Below are 16,895 nucleotides of genomic sequence, written 5' to 3'. Positions count from 1 at the left end.
CGACGCTCTACCGCTGAGCCAACCGGCCAGGGCTCGTGTGTGGTTTTACCAACAATCCTCCTAGTGACCCTCGTGAGTTCAGTATTGTCATTCCCCTTTCAGAGAAGAACTGAGACACTCAGGGGTTAAGTCATGGAGCCAGCCAGCCAGGGGCAGAGCCAGGAATCAGTGCCCCACAGTGGTGTTTTTCTGGCCCGGCCAGGTTGCCTGTGGGTTTGCTGGGTTTTCTCTTTCTGGTGCCTCTTTCCTTGTCTGTTGGGGGGTTTGGATGCTTTCACATGTGAGCGGGTCTGGCTCGGCCCACAGCCAGGCAAACGGAAGCACAAACCCCGGACAGGGTTCTGAGCAAATACGCCAAGTCAGGTCTGTCCCGCAGGCGGCAGCCGGGCTGTACTTTGCCCCAGCGAGTCAGTTCCGCGGAGGTCAGGCAGTTGCAAAGGTAAGTGACTGGCTGTAGGTCTGGGGGGCCAGGTGAGTCTTGGTAGATGTGGCACCTGGACTTTGACAGTCAGCACGGGGAGAGGAGGCAGCCTCGGGCCGGGTTCCTGGAGCGGCGCTGGAGGAAGGTGAGGAGGCCTCAGAGCAGGTGTGTGGGAACACTGGCTCCCTTGTCTCCTCTCTCCTACCTGTGCTTGCTGTGCCGGCACATTAGAAAAGGCAGTGTGCCCTAACCGGGACCGGGGAGGGTCATTTCTCTGAACGCGCAAGTGTGACTCGTCAGTGTAGATGTAGCCTTTATTCTGAAAATCGTAGGTGCTTTCGGCTGTTGTTCTTAATTATAACCCGAGGCCTCATATTCTGGAGTTGATACCTCTTAGCAAGAAAGTGATGTGATTTTGGCGAGGAGAATGGGCATTGTGACTTTGTGGGCAGGGAGGGCTCTCTAGTGAAATACCTGGGACAAGGCGAGCGAGACTTCCAGGCTTTAAGTATTGAGTTTCATGGGCCTTCAGGAAAGATCCACACACTTTTTTACTGTGTCTGGGGCATGCGCCATTGCTGGAATTCCCTGGGAAAAGCCTGCTTTTTTTTTTAGAGAGTAGGCTAACACGGGGAAGAGGGGGCCCGCGTCCCTGGGCTGGCGTGGATCCTAAAGGGAGGAACTCCTGCACCCTGCTCTCCTGGTCTGTTCTGTGTACAGCTCCCGGCTCCCAGCGCTGGACCCTGGCTCCATGGCATCTGAGCTGAGTGACATCTCGATTTCAACACATACCCTTTGAGCTTTTGTTCCGATAAGAAGTTTGATTTCAGGCTGGGAGTTTCAGGAGTGGGAGCAAGTTAATTGGATTTCATCAGACTTTTTCAGCCAGAAAACGGTTCCCAGAGAAGGAAACACACAGGGTCTGGCGAAGCTGCTGCCCCCCTGACCCTGGGGGACCCCTGAGCAGGAGGAAGGTCAGTGCGTGCTCTTCCTCTGGACACAGCTGGGAGCCGGTTCTCCTCTGGGCAGGGGCCCGAGGAGCTCAGGAGGCAGGCTGACCTCTGGAGTGTTCTTCCATTTTGAAGACTAAAGTAGGGAAAATCAATTTTGTTCTGGGGAGAGACTTCCAGGTTTTTAAATCTCCATAGACGGGGTTGGTTATGGAAGCAATCCCAAACTTTTGTCCTGTTGGCACCCTGGGGGAGCGGCGGGGAGGGCCGTGTCAGAGGGCTGAGTTCTAAGAGGTGAATATAGGGTTTCAGAAAACATGTCTCTTGAGGTCAACTCTTAAGCTTCTTTTTGTTTAGGAAATGTCTTCAAGCTGCTCACACTACCCCAATCTTTATCTCTTTACACTCACTACTATTTATTGAACAATTATCGTAGACCAGGCAATGAAGCGGGCACTTTATAAATTATCTCTAATTCTGACGGTCACCCTGCAAGCTAGTCATTATGGCTAGGAAGTTGAGGCCTGAACAAATTAACTAGCTAATAAGAGGCAGAGATAAGATTTGAATTCTGGTCTATCTCTAAGGCCCATGAAAGCGTAAGGCCTTCATAGTAAATGTTGAATAAATATTGGCTAGTGGAATAAATGAACACTTTTTTAATTGCAATACTTTGAAAGTGTTTTGGAGCCTGGTCTATTACTGTTCTGTCTCCCATGCCTTACATCTATTATTGCTCCAGCTAACGATACCTTTTAATTTTTAAAATAATATCAATGGAGTTGTCCAGCCTGTTATTTATTTCATATATCTGTTTGAGGTTATTTTCTCCCTGAAATTTCTATATCAGTGTCCACATAGTTTGTTTCAGATAGAAGATTTTGAGGACCCTACATGCTTTTTTTCACAAAATCCATCAACCATCATGTTTGGCTATAAACCTAAAATAATGATAATTTTTGGGAGTCTTTTTGTTTTGTCTACAGGAAGATAAAATACTACACAACTGACTCAAAATAAGAGAGAACCCCCGAAGGTCGGGGATGGAACCTTGGATTCCCCAACGGCTGCCGCAGCCCCGCGGGAGGCCCCCGGCACCGTCACAGGGTCCAGACCGAGGCCTCCGGAGGGACGGATACTTTCGACCTGCTCCTCGCTCTTGGCACAACGGAGAGAGGTTCCGTCAGTGGCAAGACTTCCGCGGGAGCCCCCAGCCACAGCAGGACCCCAGGGCAGACCAGGAGCCACCTCAGTATGTGGCCAGGCCCGGGGAGTGGCAGCCGCCTGTGTCCAGGCTTGACTATTACGAAGGTGGCTACCCCACTCAGCTGTATTCCAGGTATGGTTTCAAAGCTTGGAATTGACCCAGCTCTCCTGAGCGCCTGTGAGCAGATTGTTCTTTCCTTCTTCCTTTTCCTTTTATTTCTCTCTCTTTCTTTTCCTTCTCTTCCTTACTGCATTGATTTAGCTAAACCCTTTTCTCTCCCAAATTGGGTTTTGATGACTGAAGAGAGTATTTCCCCCTTCTGTATCTCGTAGTGGGGCTCCTTAAGGAAGAGTGTGATTGGGTGTTGGAGGAGGGGGAGAGGGTAGAAAGAAGGAAAGAACGGTGAAATTCAAGAGAGCAGATGGGACCCTCTTATTCCAGAACTGTAAGAGGCAATGAAGATATGTAGACAATGGAAAAGCTCTTCCTAGGGACCCCTGTACACACCTCCTCATTGTCTGTGGACCACTCCAACCCAGGAGTAGCAGGAGAAGAGCCCTGGTACCTAGAACAGTACCTAGAGTGGGGTAGGCATACAGAAAACAGTATACGTCTATACATTGGATGAATGAATGGGAACTGTAAAAAAAAAAATCAACCTCAGAGAAAGCAGATATAAGCTTGCAGGCTCCAAGTTCAGAAGAAAGGGGTCTCAAAGAGGTCATTCTGGGTTGGAGAATCTAGGATTCCTGATCCTGAGTTCTAATTGATAGTGCTGGACTTATATAATATTTTATGGAAGGTTGGATGCCATCTGAGTTTACCTTAGCTTTTCCAGGTGAGGTGGTCCTTACCTGCCTACAGATTCAGGGTTGAAATGATGACAACTATGTTAAAGAATTTTGCCCCTCTGGAGTGCTAAAGGATTTTTAATTGATAAAAATACTAACAACCTGACATTCCTTTTACCCAGTCACTCTGTATCGTTGAGTTTTTCAAAGGAAGGTCTGTTAAGGACAGAGGCAACAAAGGCAAGCAGATCTAAGACAGTCCAGCCTGACATTTTCATCTCATTTCCATCGGTGACATGCATGGGATCACTGTGGCATGCTGGATACTCACACAGGCGCCTCGGAAGGGGCTTTCCGAGACAGTATCTTGTGCGGTCGGTGTGCGTGCCTGAAGAGTAACAGGGGTCACAGAGGAGAAGAGGGACACTCTTGGCTACGGTTTTTTTTTTGTTTTGTTTTGGTTTTTTTTGCATTTTTCTGAAGCTGGAAACAGGGAGAGATAGTCAGACAGACTCCCGCATGCGCCCGACTGGGATTCACCCGGCACGCCCACCAGGGGCGACGCTCTGCCCTACAGGGGGCGATGCTCTGCCCATCCTGGGCGTCGCCATGTTGCGACCAGAGCCACTCTAGCGCCTGGGGCAGAGGCCACAGAGCCATCCCCAGCGCCCGGGCCATCTTTGCTCCAATGGAGCCTTGGCTGCGGGAGGGGAAGAGAGAGACAGAGAGGAAAGCGCGGCGGAGGGGTGGAGAAGCAAATGTGCGCTTCTCCTGTGTGCCCTGGCCGGGAATCGAACCCGGGTCCTCCGCACGCTAGGCCGACGCTCTACTGCTGAGCCAACCGGCCAGGGCTTGGCTACGGTTTTGCTACAGAAATGCCAGCCTTGTTCTGAAACAAAGATCTTACTCCTGCTCTGAATCTGGATTTTTTGTTTACAGGATCTAGACTTAAACTGTGGCTTTTAAGCAGATCCTAGATTGGGGGTCCCCATTCTGTCCTCCGAGGTTGTTTAATTTGTCCCATCTTCCACTGGCTTCTTGCTTTACCACCCATATCCTTGCATGACTGGCCTTCTTCTTCTTTTTTTTGTGACAAAGAGAGAAACAGAGAGAGAGAGAGAGAGACAGAGAGAGAGAGAGAGACAGAGAGAGGGACAGATAGGGACAGACAGGAGGGAGAGAGATGAGAAGTATCAACTCTTTGTAGTGAAACCTTAGTTGTTCATTGATTGCTTTCTCATATGTGCCTTCACCGGGGGGCTACAGCAGAGTGAGTGACCCCTTGCTCAAGCCAGCAACCTTGGGCTCAAGCTGGTGAGCCTTGCTCAAATCAGATGAGCCTGCGCTCAAGCCGATGACCTAAGGATTTCAAACCTGGTCCTTTGTGTTCCAGTTCGACACTCTATCCACTGTGCCACTGCCTGGTCAGGCTGACTGGCCCTCTTTTTGACATTTTAGGCCAGGCGCTAAGGATCCGTATCCCAGCTACTATTCTCCAGCTTTAAGGGAAGACTATGCTTATGGAAGTCATTACTACCGTGGACACCCACAGCAGCAACAAGAAGAGAGAGGTATGGCATAATCTCCCAGAAGCCTTTGCAGTGGTACAGCTGAGCTGACAGGTGGGGCAGAGGCCAGGGGAGGCAGGCTCAGAGCCTTACCGTGAGCACCTGCTCTGCTCAGGTAGAAAGAACTCCTGCCCTTTGCCCACCTCTGTCTCAGCCAGATGAGGTCACAGCAGAGAGATGACTGCCTGTTGTCTCCAGGAGAAGAGATAGAAAGCAGTCATTTTTCTTCGTGCGTGCAGATGATAGCACTGAAATGATCATTATGTTGCTAACATTATGGATAGTTTGCACTTCATCCACATTTTTTTCTTCTACTTCTCATTATGGCCAAGATGATAGTCTCTGACTAAGTAGCAGTGAAGTCATCAAGGGTGTGACTGGACTGTAATGAGTCTGACCATCGTTTGCCAGAGGGTACAGATAGGAATTCATAACCTATACAAGAGTAAGGTTTTAGATACATGCAAATGGCTGCTAACAAAGAGAAGTCTGTTTCAGCACTGAACACACACACACACACACACACACACACACACACACACACGATCCCCTCCACTGTACAGTTGTATAGAGCCATGCTGATTGGTTCAGGGAGGACTGTCATGATTTGCTCTCACTTATCTATTTCACTGTTTGGCAAACATGTTTTGTACCTACTGTGCTCTAGTAACCCAGCCTCCCAGCTTGGTTAGACACACTTGCCAGCGTCTTTCTGAACCTTCTGGAACAGGAAGTGACCGGATTAATTTTGTTGTTTTTTTTTCTGAGGGTGCAGCGCCAAGGCAAGCGAGTCCTTACATCTGGCACGAAGATTATCGCGATCAAAAGCACCTCAGTGAACATCACCGTGAGAACCAGAACAGTCCGTTTGGAGCACATAGTGAGACCCAGTTCCAGTAAGTGTGGAAGGAGAGGCCAGGCTGGCAGGATTCAGCTGGACTCACACTGTGTCCGGGAAATCTCAACGGCGTCTGGTGCTGGGCCCTCCTCTTCGGTAGCCCGTCTGCTTCTGTGGTGGGGACGTGGGAGCTCTGTTCCCAGGATGAAGGTGTAGCCCAGGATGGCCCAGGCCAACTGCTCACAGGAACCCTGGGAGCAGAGATTCCTAACGCTGAGATGTGGTTCCCAAACCTAGGCTAGTCCAGGTCCTGTTACTTGAGGTCCATTCTAAAGGAGAGCTTGCCTGACCAGGTAGTGGTATAGTGGGTAGTGCATTGGCCTGGGATGCTGAGGACCCAGGTTCGAAACCTCCAGGTCGCCGGCTTGAACACAGGCTCATCCAGCTTGGACGCAGACTCACCAGCTTGAGTGGAGGGTCGCTGGCTTAAGCCCAAAGGTTGTTGGCTTAAACAAGTGGTCACTGGCTCGGTTGGAGCCCCCCGGTCAAGGCACATATGAGAAAGCAATCAATGAACAACTAAGGCACCTCAACTATGAGTAGATACTTCTCATCTCTCTCCCTTCCTGTCTGTCCTTGCCCATCCCCCACCCCTCTTTAAAATAAATAAATAAATAAATAGGTAAAGGAGGGCCTTACTTCTTTGTTGGCCTCAGAACAGATGTGGCCTTGTCCAAGTTCTTATGATTGGGTCCTTTCTGGGCTGGGATGCATCTCCTCTGCCCACTCTGTGCCTTGAGAAAGGGGCATCCTTTGGGTTAAGGTAAACAGGGAAAGGAAACAGGAACAGCCTTTGTATAAGCACCTGTCCTGGTGCCCTTAGGCCTGGCACCTTTACCCTGGAACTCACCAACCCAAGTGCTCTGATTTAAGCCGTTCCAGGATGTCAGGCTGCAGGGACCAGCCTTTGTCTGCAGGGTTTGGGGCAGCATCTAACCACTGCACGGGGGAGCCCAGGAGCCCCTAGTTGTCTGGTACTAACAGATGGGCATGGCGGATGGAAGGACAGTGCATCTTCCCGGCACATGGGCCAACCTGCCACCTGGCCCCACTTTGCAACTGAGCCGCCTCCAGCAGAGCTCAGCTCAGCCTTGCTGGCTGGCCCAGGACCCCCTCTCACCTGTCCCTGTCATTTTGCTGCAGATTGCAGAGCGGGAACCCTTATAAAGACAGTCCTGCTTCCAACTCTGGACAGGAGAGGCCTGAGGACCTGTTTCCGGAGAGCCTGTTAACTGGGGCCCAGACAAAGAAGGTAACCTGAAGTGACGTGGGGGCTGGTGGCCTGTGACAGCGCCTCACCCCTGACATTGTCGGCAGTGGCAGGGCAGGGCCCTCGGGGCTCGGGGTCTCCAGCAGCTGGCAGACTGAGGGGTCCAGATCCCCCCCTCTTGGCAGAATCCTCATTCCTTCCTCCCCCGTTCCCTGCTTCCTGTTTCAGTCGAAGGGCCTGGGGCCCTATCTGGCCCTTTTGCATTTTTGTCAGTTTGGCTGGATCAGGAAATGTCTCCCAAGTCACTCAGAGGAGCTGGGAAAGAGGAGAGGAGGCTGCCGCCAGCACCCCAGTGATCTCGCAATTTGGTTCATGCAGGGCATGGGAAGTTGCTGGAATCTTTTCATCCAGATCTGGAAAGAAGAGCTCAAAACCTTCACTGAATTTTTAAAAGTCCTTCTCTGTCTTCTAAAATCATACTGTGTGTACCGCCTGGTCCATATAATGGCGCTCTTAACATTTTTTTTTTAAATGAACTTTAATTTTGAAATAACTTTAGATTTATGGAAAAGATGCAAAGACACTATAGAGACAAGTTCTTAATTTTTGACAGTCTTGTATAAATTTTGTTTCTCCAATTGGAGTTATATGATTTTTTTTTTTGTATTTTTCTGAAGTTGGAAACGGGGAGGCAGTCAGACTCCCACATGCGCCCGACCAGGATCCACCTGGCATGCCCACCAGGGGGCAATGCTCTGCCCATCTGGGGTGTTGCTCTGTTGTAACCAGAGCCATTCTAGCACCTGAGGCAGAGGCCATAGAGCCATCCTCAGCGCCCCAGCCAACTTTGCTCCAATGAAGCCTTGGCTGCGGGAGGGGAAGAGAGAGACAGAGAGGAAGGAGGGGGGGAGGGGGGGAGAAGCAGATGGGCACTTCTCCTGTGTGCCCTGGCCAGGAATCAAACCCGGGACTCCTGCATGCCAGGCCAATGCTCTACCACTGAGCCAACTGGCCAGGGTGGAGTTATATGATTTTTGAGAACAGTTTCTTCTGTATACCTGATGCTGGACAGGGCAGGACAGGGCACATATTATTAGGACTAATAGGAACAACAATACAGTAACAGCAGCCACACACAGGTACAGCACTTTGTAGAGTACAGAGAGCTTCTGCATTCAGTGTTTTATTTGTATACTCCCAGGAGGTAGGTTCCATGAACCTCTTGTATACTCCTGTAATCCCAGAGAAAGCATAGTGCCTGGAGCATAGTAGGTGCTCATTAAATAGTTGGTGAATAAATGCATGATGAACTATGCAGGGTAGATATACTGTAATGATCTATATAACGATGATGGTACAAAGCTCAGGGGAGCCTAAGTCATTTGTCACTAGGTCCTAGCAGCTCGGTATTGACAAAGCTGGGATTTAAACCCAGGCTTCCTAGTCCCAGGGTCTGCACTCTTTCCACTGGGCCATATACATCCGTTAGCAAACACTTGCCAATTGAATTATCCATTCTTTTCTTTCAACACATCCTCATTCACTGTACTTATGCGGAAGTTTGAATTCTGTTCCTCCGAAGGACTATCTCTCTGAAACTGCTGCTGATTCTTTCCACGTGTTCTCATTGTTTCTGACTTCCAGCTGTCACTGACCGGTGAGTCCAACCTTCTGCAGCAGCACGAGTCTGGCCTCAGCTCCAGCGGCTACGAGCTCAGCCAGTACATGGCAGATGCCACTGAGCTGTATGACCCCGTGGCCTCAGCGGCTTGGAGACCAGTTCCGGCTGGTGGGTACTGAACGGGTTGGGGGCGCTGCTTGAGTCTGATGGGAAGAGGGCCAGGGGGTGAGGCAAGCCTCTTGAAAAGACATCTTTCCTCTGGTTTCCAAGAGTGGGTCATTTGTTCGCCTCACCTGCTCATGTGGGGCTCCTGGGCTGAGAGGCCAACTTGGCTCCATCTCCCACCTTGTCTCTTGTACTGGCGATTGCATCACAGCTGATTCTTGGAAGGGAACCCTGCCCCTAGCCATCACCAGGCACTCCTAGGTGCTTTTAAGTAGCAGGTGAAGGAAGTGAGGACTGGAGTCACTTTGGTGAAGCGAGGGCAGGCCGCCACGCGTGATTGGTTTGTCTGCGTGTGGATGACTTGTCAAGAGTGCCAGCCTCTCTCCACCACTGAGAGTCTCCTCGTGCATCATTACTGTTTGGACCAACCAGTCGATCTCGCATTGTACTCTGACATATTCTCGGGGCTTAAATCTGACTTGAAGCCTCGGTGGCTTCTGAGGATGTAGCCCACCCAGCATCTTATCCTGGTCCCAGGTGGAATTTGGACAGAAATGTGTCTGTGGCATATTTCTAAATAAAGAAAAGCATGCTGCCTGACCTGTGGTGGCGCAGTGGATAAAACGTTGACCTTGGAAATGCTGAGGTCGCCGGTGAGAAACCCTGGGCTTGCCCGGTCAAGGCACATATGGGAGTTGAGGCTTCCTGCTCCTCCCCCCTTCTCTTTCTCTCCTCTCTAAAGTAAATAAGTAAATAAATAAATAAATAAATAAAGAAAGAAAGAAAGAAAGATAAGCATGCTAACAGTGTCCGCCTGTGTCTGTTGGTCAGAGGATGTCCCGGCAGCTGGTCCCAAGGCACCCATGAAGTTCTACATCCCCCACATGCCTGTGAGTTTTGGGCCAGGAGGTCAGCTTGTGTTTGTGCGCCTCAGCTTTCCCGGTGATGGGCAAACGGCCCTTGTTGAACTGCACAGCGTGGAGGTAAACAAGGGTTGTGCCCCTGACACACCAGCACACTGCTCCCTGCTGTGTTTTGCCTGAGGCTGGGCATCTCCAGGATGGGCTGTGCGCCCTGTGGGTCGGGTGGTGTGCGCAGGAATGGGTAAGGCTCTTCTCTGTGAGAAGTGGTGTTAGGCTTGTGTTTTCTCTGAGATACTGTTGGCTCCGTTTCAGCAACGGGAGAACTCACTTTGGTTCCCGCTTTCTCCATGTGGCACCGAGGCACACCTCGTGACCGCAGTTTTGGGTCCGGATACTGAGCTTGACTGAAAGGGGCATTATTGGGTGGACATAGTCTTTTTTTTTTTGGATTTTTCTGAAGCTGGAAACAGGGAGGCAGTCAGACAGGCTCCCGCATGCGCCTGACCGGGATCCACCCGGCATGCCCACCAGGGGGCGATGCTCTGTCCATCCGGGGCGTCACTCTGTCGCGACCAGAGCCACTCCAGTGCCTAGGGCAGAGGCCAAGGAGCCATTCCCAGCGCCCTGGCCATCTTTTGCTCCAATGGAGCCTCGGCTGCAGGAGAGGAAGAGAGAGACAGAGAGGAAGGAGAGGGGGAGGGGTGGAGAAGTAGATGGGCGCCTCTCCTGTGTGCCCTGGCCGGGAATCGAACCCGGGACTTCCGCACGCCAGGCCGACACTCTACCACTGAGCCAACCGGCCAGGGCCAGGTGGACATAGTCTTGAAGAGCAAATCTAATTTTTGTTCCAGGTTATTCTCAATGATTCTGAGGAACAAGAAGAGATGAGAACTTTCTCAGGACCTCTGATCAGGTAAAGGACCACGTGAGCAGCTGAGGAAGGGCTTTTGGAATCTACAAAGTCCTCCGGTTCAGACTAGGATTTCGGGGGATTTGTTCTCGGCTTCTTTGGAAGAAAATGTCTCTCCTTATTGGAGTAGAATTTCTCTGCTACCAGACAAAGCCACATGTGGACCTGTGCCTTTCTGACTAGCATTTCAGTCATTGAGGGGCAGAAAGAAAACTTAACATGACGGTTTACAATTCTGCAATCAGTTCCACTCTGCAGACGCTACATGGTAGGAACTCTTAGCATTCCACATACTTACCAGACACGAGGGGAAAGGTAGAGCACAGCCTGGGAAGTCACTCACAGGTGGATCACTGGGGAAAAAGACTTGCCTTTTTCTGAAGAGATAACCCGGTCCGTGTGAGTTCCTGGAGGGTGTGCAGGCCTGCCCTCTGCAGCATTGAGCTAGAACTGCTTTTCAATGCCTGGTCACTTCTAATAAATATTCAAGATGCCTTTTGGTATGCAGTCTCAGCTGGTGTCAGAGGACCTGGATCCTAGCTCCAGGCATCCTACTAACTAGAGATACCTTGGTGGATGGGTCAGTTAGCTCTCTCTAGCTATAGTTTCCCCTTTAAGAAATGATGGAACGGAACACTAGCCATTCCTACTCCAGGGAAGGGCTGTGAGATGCAAGTCGGAATGCACGTGGAAGCCCTTTAAATAGCAACACCATTATATAAACGTATTCTTTTCCTGAATCTTCTCCTCCAAGAAAAGCCCCATCTAGTATGTTGACAATTGCTTAAAGTGAAATGAGTGTGTCTGTTCCTTACACTCAGGTGTGCAGATTTGGGCAGAGCACCGGGTTGGCTATTTGGTGCTAGGGTACTGGTTCCAACTGGGCATTAATTTTATTGAATGGTCTCAAGCAATTAATACCACCTGTTTATTGAGTACTTTATATATGTTGCACAATTTGCTAATTCCTTTCTTTTTGTAGAGAGGTAGGTTTAAAAAAATTATCCCTGTCTTAGGGGAAAAGGGGAGGCTCAGAGGAGGTAAAGTTTTGTGAGCTGAAGTGTGGCAAGCTATATATAAAATCAGGGTTATCTGACTCCAAAGTCTGTGCTCTTGCCTGCTACTGTAGGCAGTGATTTTAGATCTTGGGGCCTCAGTCTTCTCAGCTGTAAAATAGAGAGAGTGTACATGAGAATATCTGAAGTCCCTTTCTGTTCCACAAGGAAATGGCTGTCCTGTAGCTGCAGGCTCATCGCCCTTCGTCCTGGTCCTGGGTGGTCGGGCCTCATCTCGGTCCCCACCCAGCCAGCACCCTTGTACTGGGGGAGGGGCCCGCGGTCCTGTACGGGCAGGATTCTGCCTGCTCACCCCTCGCTCCCTGAAATCCTTCCTCAGGGAAGACGTTCACAAGGTGGACATCATGACGTTCTGCCAGCAGAAAGCCGCTCAGAGCTGCAAATCCGAGACACCGAGGAGCCGAGACTCTGCCCTCCTGTGGCAACTGCTGGTTCTCCTCTGTCGGCAGAATGGGGTGAGCTTGGCCTCTCTGCTGGGTGGGCAGGAGCAGGCAGGGCTGAAATGTAAGCCCTCCTGGGATAACTAAGATTTGGCTTATGGCATGATCATAAAAGGTAATAGTAAAGAAGCAACCCAGTCCTCCCTGCCCCATTGCTCAACCATCAATGGCAGTGTGCCTGGGTTGTTGTGTCGTTGTTGGGTTGCGCACCAGCCAGTAATACACCTGTGGGAGTGTGCATGCCTCTGGTGACCTCTGTGGCACCTGAGTCACAGAGTCAGCAGTCCAGAGCCGGCCTCCTCGTGAAGAAGGCGGGCGCTCTGCTGTTGACCTCTGCAGCCTGGGCTGCCCCCCGTGAGGACAGAGAGGGCCCTTTCTCCCTCAGGATGATCCTCTTTGCCTTGCAGTCCATGGTGGGGTCCGACATTGCGGAGCTGCTGGTGCAGGATTGCCGGAAGCTGGACAGGTACAAGAGGCAGCCACCCGTGGCCAACCTCATCAACCTGGCCGACGACGACCGCCCGGCACTTGGCTCAGGGACCCCGAACCTGCTCACCGGGGAGGTCCCCCCCAGTGTGGAGACGCCTGCGCAGGTCGTGGAGAAATTCACCAAACTGCTCTACTACGGAAGAAAGAAGGCAAGCGCCCCCCCGCCCCCACCCCAAATCAGGCTTTTAAAAAAGTAAGCACTGTCTGTCCCCACTGCTCAGCCTGCCTCCAATTAGGTATTATATTCTTATTTTATAGCACTTTAGCTCAGGAAGGTACAAAGGAGAAAATAAAAGCACCCATAATCCTGCTATTAAAACATAACCCCTGTTGCCCTGGCCAGTTGGCTCAGCGGTAGAGTGTCGGCCCAGTGTGTGGAAAGTCCTGGGTTCAATTCCCAAACAAGACACACAGGAGAAGCACCCAACTACTTCTCCACCCTTCCTCCTCTCCTTTCTCTCTGTCTCTCTCTTCCCCTCCTGCAGCCAAGGCTCCATTGGAGCAAAGTTGGCCTAGGCACTGAGGATGGCTCTGTGGCCTCTGCCTCAGGCGCTAGAATGGCTCTGGTTGCAATGGAGCGATGCCCCAGATGGGCAGAGCTTCACCTCCTAGTGGGCATGCCAGGTGGATCCTGGTCCAGCGCATGCAGGAGTCTGTCTGACTGACTCCTTGCTTCTAACTTTGGAAAAATACAAAAGGGGAAACCCTCCCAAACCCCCATAACACCTGCTAATATTTTGATGTTTACCTTAGCATTTTTCTATGCATATATGTTCAAAATCAAATTAAATCATATATATATATATTTCTTTTTTTCTGAAAATTATATGGTGAAATAATCCCATGGCATTAAAATGCACCATTTAAAATATTCCATCATATGAGGCATCGTATTTTATTTAACCAATTCATTCTTGTTGATTATGTAGGGTGTCAGCAATTTTGTTACTCATTCTAAGTTATACAATTTGAATATCTTTATTTTTAAATGTCAAGAATTTATTCTAATAGTTATAATAGATCCTGCTCTTGAGGATGACAGAGAAATGGGCTGTCAAAGGGCTCACACGGGTGACTCAGACCTAATATTAGATCTTCCTGATCAGAAAGAATTAAGTGAATGATAACTTCTATCTCTCTCCCAAACCTGCTTAACTCCACAGAATTTCCCAATTCAACATTTTTTTCCATTTTTCACTTCAGGTATCATTTAGGTAACTAGAGAAATAAATTTTAACATGAGACAAATTCTCAGTGTGAGGCTGACTAGAGCTTTGCTCTGGTTCTCTGAAAATTCAAAACAATTTGAACATCTGTTGCATAAGTCTTTAGGATTCCTAGAATTAAAATTACTGGGCTGAAGGCCATGCCCTTTTATAAGTTCTTCAAGTATATATACACTAAATTAGTTTTCAGGAAGTTTGTTTACAAACTATACCCCCACCAGATAGATCTAAAGTATGCCTACCAATAGTGAATACTTTAATTCTGCAGATGAACTGATATCTTGCTTAATTTTTTGATATGTAAATTATAAAACTATATATTAAACATTTTTATTGAGGTATAATTGACAAATGAAATGGTACTATATTTAAAGTGTACAAGATTATGTAATATATATGATATATATATATACATGCTATATATACACACATTGTGAATGGATCCTCCCCACTGAGTTAATTAACATATCCATCACTTCACATACTGTATTTACCTATTTTTATGGCTTGTTTAATTTTGAAGTTGAACTCACATTTTACAAAAGTTTTAAATTAACTTAAATATTTGAATATATGATTAAAATCAATTTGATTAAAAAAATCAAAAGACAAAAAGAGATACTGTGGAGACATGGTGACCCCAGCCCCCGGCCACTCAGTTTCTCTCTGAAATATCCAGAAATAGTTTATGTATAAATGATTATTTTCCTTCTGTTTTATGCATACTATTTACCACTCGTCAACTTCTGTTTTCCACTGAACAAAGTATCTTGGCGAGCGCTTTCTGTGGAAGGACAGGCAGTAAATATTTTGGGCTCCTGTTGAAATTACTCATGTCTGTGGAAGCAGCCACAGACAACATGTAAATGATGGTTGTGGCTGTGCTCCAGGAACACGCAACGGACACAGAAATGTGAATGATATATGATTTTCATGTGTCATGAAATAATATTAATCATTTAAAAAAATGTAAAAACTGCTCTTAGCCTGCGGGCTGAATGTGGCCTTCAGGTCACATTTTGCTGACCCTGTGCTCCTTACAATGTATAAAGATCTTATTCATTATGTCTAATGGCTGCACAGGTGTCTGTAGATAAATTATAATTAATTAAACCCTCATAGGTTGACATATAGATTATGTCCAGTCTTTTGCTATTATAAACAATGCTGTAATGAAGAACCATTGTCACTTTGCCTTGTGTGAGATAATATATGTGTGCTGCATTCCTAGACGTGGAGTTGTGAGGTCAGAGGGTAGATGGTTTGCACTTCTGGTAGGTATGGAAAAATCGCCTGGTTAGAGGTTGTGCCAATTTATCCTCCAGCCGTGTATGAGGTTGGTTGGACCTGGGGACGTGAAACCACGGATAAGGAGGGCCAGTGCATCATGTTGCTACTTGAATTTTGAGGCTCAGTCCTTGGGGTGAGGTGCTTCCCTCGTTTTGGTACTCAGGTTCCTAAAAGTATCATGTGGCTTTTGCTAGCGATAAGGCTAACGGGAAGCTATGTTTGAGGGGAGCTAGTGAAATAGCATCATGGATTTTGGCCAAGAGGAGGCTGGAGAGAGGGACAACTTAGAAATGCACGCCGGATAAAAGCCAATTTCCCACTATTCCTTTTTCATGTTCACATGTGAGACTCAAAGAGCCTTTGGGAAGCCCCGCCTCTAGTGCTGGGGCGGGGGCGGTACCTAAGCACGGTACTTAGTTCTTGCTGTTAGAGGAAGGCGAGGGAGGCGACCTTGAATGTGATGGTTTGCTTCCAGGAAGCCTTGGAGTGGGCCATGAAGAACCATTTGTGGGGCCACGCCTTGTTCCTCTCCAGCAAGATGGACCCGAGGACCTACAGCTGGGTCATGAGTGGGTGAGCTGGGGACTTGCCACGGATACCAGTGGAGCAGGGTGGCCGCCCCAGCGAGTGTGGGGGTGACGGTGGGGAGAAATGCAGGATGCACTGAGAAGCCCAACACTCCAAGCTGCCTTCCAGCTTCTCTATTCTGAGCCGAACACAGCACATCCCTTCTCCAGGTGCTTATAATCTGGGCACAGGCACATTCTTTCTACCTGCGAAGCTGAGTAAAGCATTTTAGTGATGTTTCCCGGAGTCAGGGTTTCTAAAAAATAAGTGGGTTTTTACATTGCTGTAGTCTTCTCTCTTTGGGAGGGGCTTTCTGGATAGTTCCATCAGTGAGGGAGTAGGAACGATCACTGAAGGTTAACTGAGCCTGAGGACTGAGAGCTGGTGCGTGTGCTGCTTGGCCTTGCAGTGGAGATATGGGTGCTGAGAAGGAGGCGGGGTGCGGGGGAGCTACGGCAGGAAGGGGGGTGTGGGACTGGGAATTAGATCCGGAAGTCTTCTTCTAGACCAGCGGGAGATGACGAGACTGAAGGGGTCCATTTAGTCAGAAGTCACACTGGCACATCGAGATCGGGTGCCAGGTGGACCAGGACAGGTGCCCAAACCAGGATGAAATAGGAATGGAGGTGTGGGTACGCAGCCAGCAGTCTGGAGTCAGGTGGATGAAATAGCAAAAGAGAACCAGGATCTAATGGAGGTGGTAGGTGTAGGGGGTGCTGGGGAGGGGTGTTCGAACAAGTCCTTTAGGCTCGTTAGCATCCATGGGACAGATGTATGGCAGGAACCCTGGGGTAGGGGGACACTCCCATAAGAAGCAGGCTTGGGTCAGACAGTGAGAAGGATGTGACCTCATAGTAGTCACCTTCTAGTGTTGATGAGCGCTGTGAACTACCCTTCTCGCTTCACTTACATATAAATTCACCGTGCATCCTGTTGAGCACAGACTTGGCTAAGAAGTTGGACACTTTCCTCTAAATTCAGTCTGTGGGGCTGTTGGCTGTCACACTCCCTGGGAGCCCATTCTTCACGATGCTATCCGTGGAGTCTGTCTGTTATTCTAGCCCTGAGGCTTCCCAGCGCCCAGCACCACCACTGTGCACCCCATTCTGTTCAGGGACTTCCATGGTAAACGGCACCGAAGCTTCGTCAGGATACGAGCTCTGAGTTGGCCAGGCAAGGGCACTGTTCAATGAAAAGACCGTT

At 49.2% G+C, this 16,895-nt stretch overlaps 1 protein-coding gene across 5 annotated transcripts in view; it reads left to right on the top strand.

Annotated features, from left to right (window-relative positions):
* Positions 1-303: 303 nt before the first annotated feature.
* Positions 304-16,895, top strand: part of SEC16B (SEC16 homolog B, endoplasmic reticulum export factor) — a 38,342-nt gene continuing 21,750 nt past the window's right edge. For 2 of the 5 annotated variants that reach the window (XM_066261221.1, XM_066261217.1), the window contains exons 1-11: positions 455-586; positions 2,358-2,710; positions 4,828-4,940; positions 5,713-5,833; positions 6,979-7,087; positions 8,690-8,834; positions 9,663-9,814; positions 10,546-10,607; positions 12,000-12,135; positions 12,528-12,758; positions 15,601-15,698. In XM_066261221.1, coding sequence (XP_066117318.1) covers positions 2,415-2,710; positions 4,828-4,940; positions 5,713-5,833; positions 6,979-7,087; positions 8,690-8,834; positions 9,663-9,814; positions 10,546-10,607; positions 12,000-12,135; positions 12,528-12,758; positions 15,601-15,698 — 1,463 coding nt within the window. In that variant the 5' untranslated portion in view covers positions 455-586; positions 2,358-2,414. The other 3 variants (XM_066261220.1, XM_066261218.1, XM_066261219.1) reach the window with 3 other exon arrangements.

The sequence above is a fragment of the Saccopteryx bilineata genome, chromosome 2 (assembly GCF_036850765.1).
Source record: "Saccopteryx bilineata isolate mSacBil1 chromosome 2, mSacBil1_pri_phased_curated, whole genome shotgun sequence".
Taxonomy (NCBI): domain Eukaryota; kingdom Metazoa; phylum Chordata; class Mammalia; order Chiroptera; family Emballonuridae; genus Saccopteryx; species Saccopteryx bilineata.
This window is presented reverse-complemented; position numbering and strand designations above follow the sequence as displayed.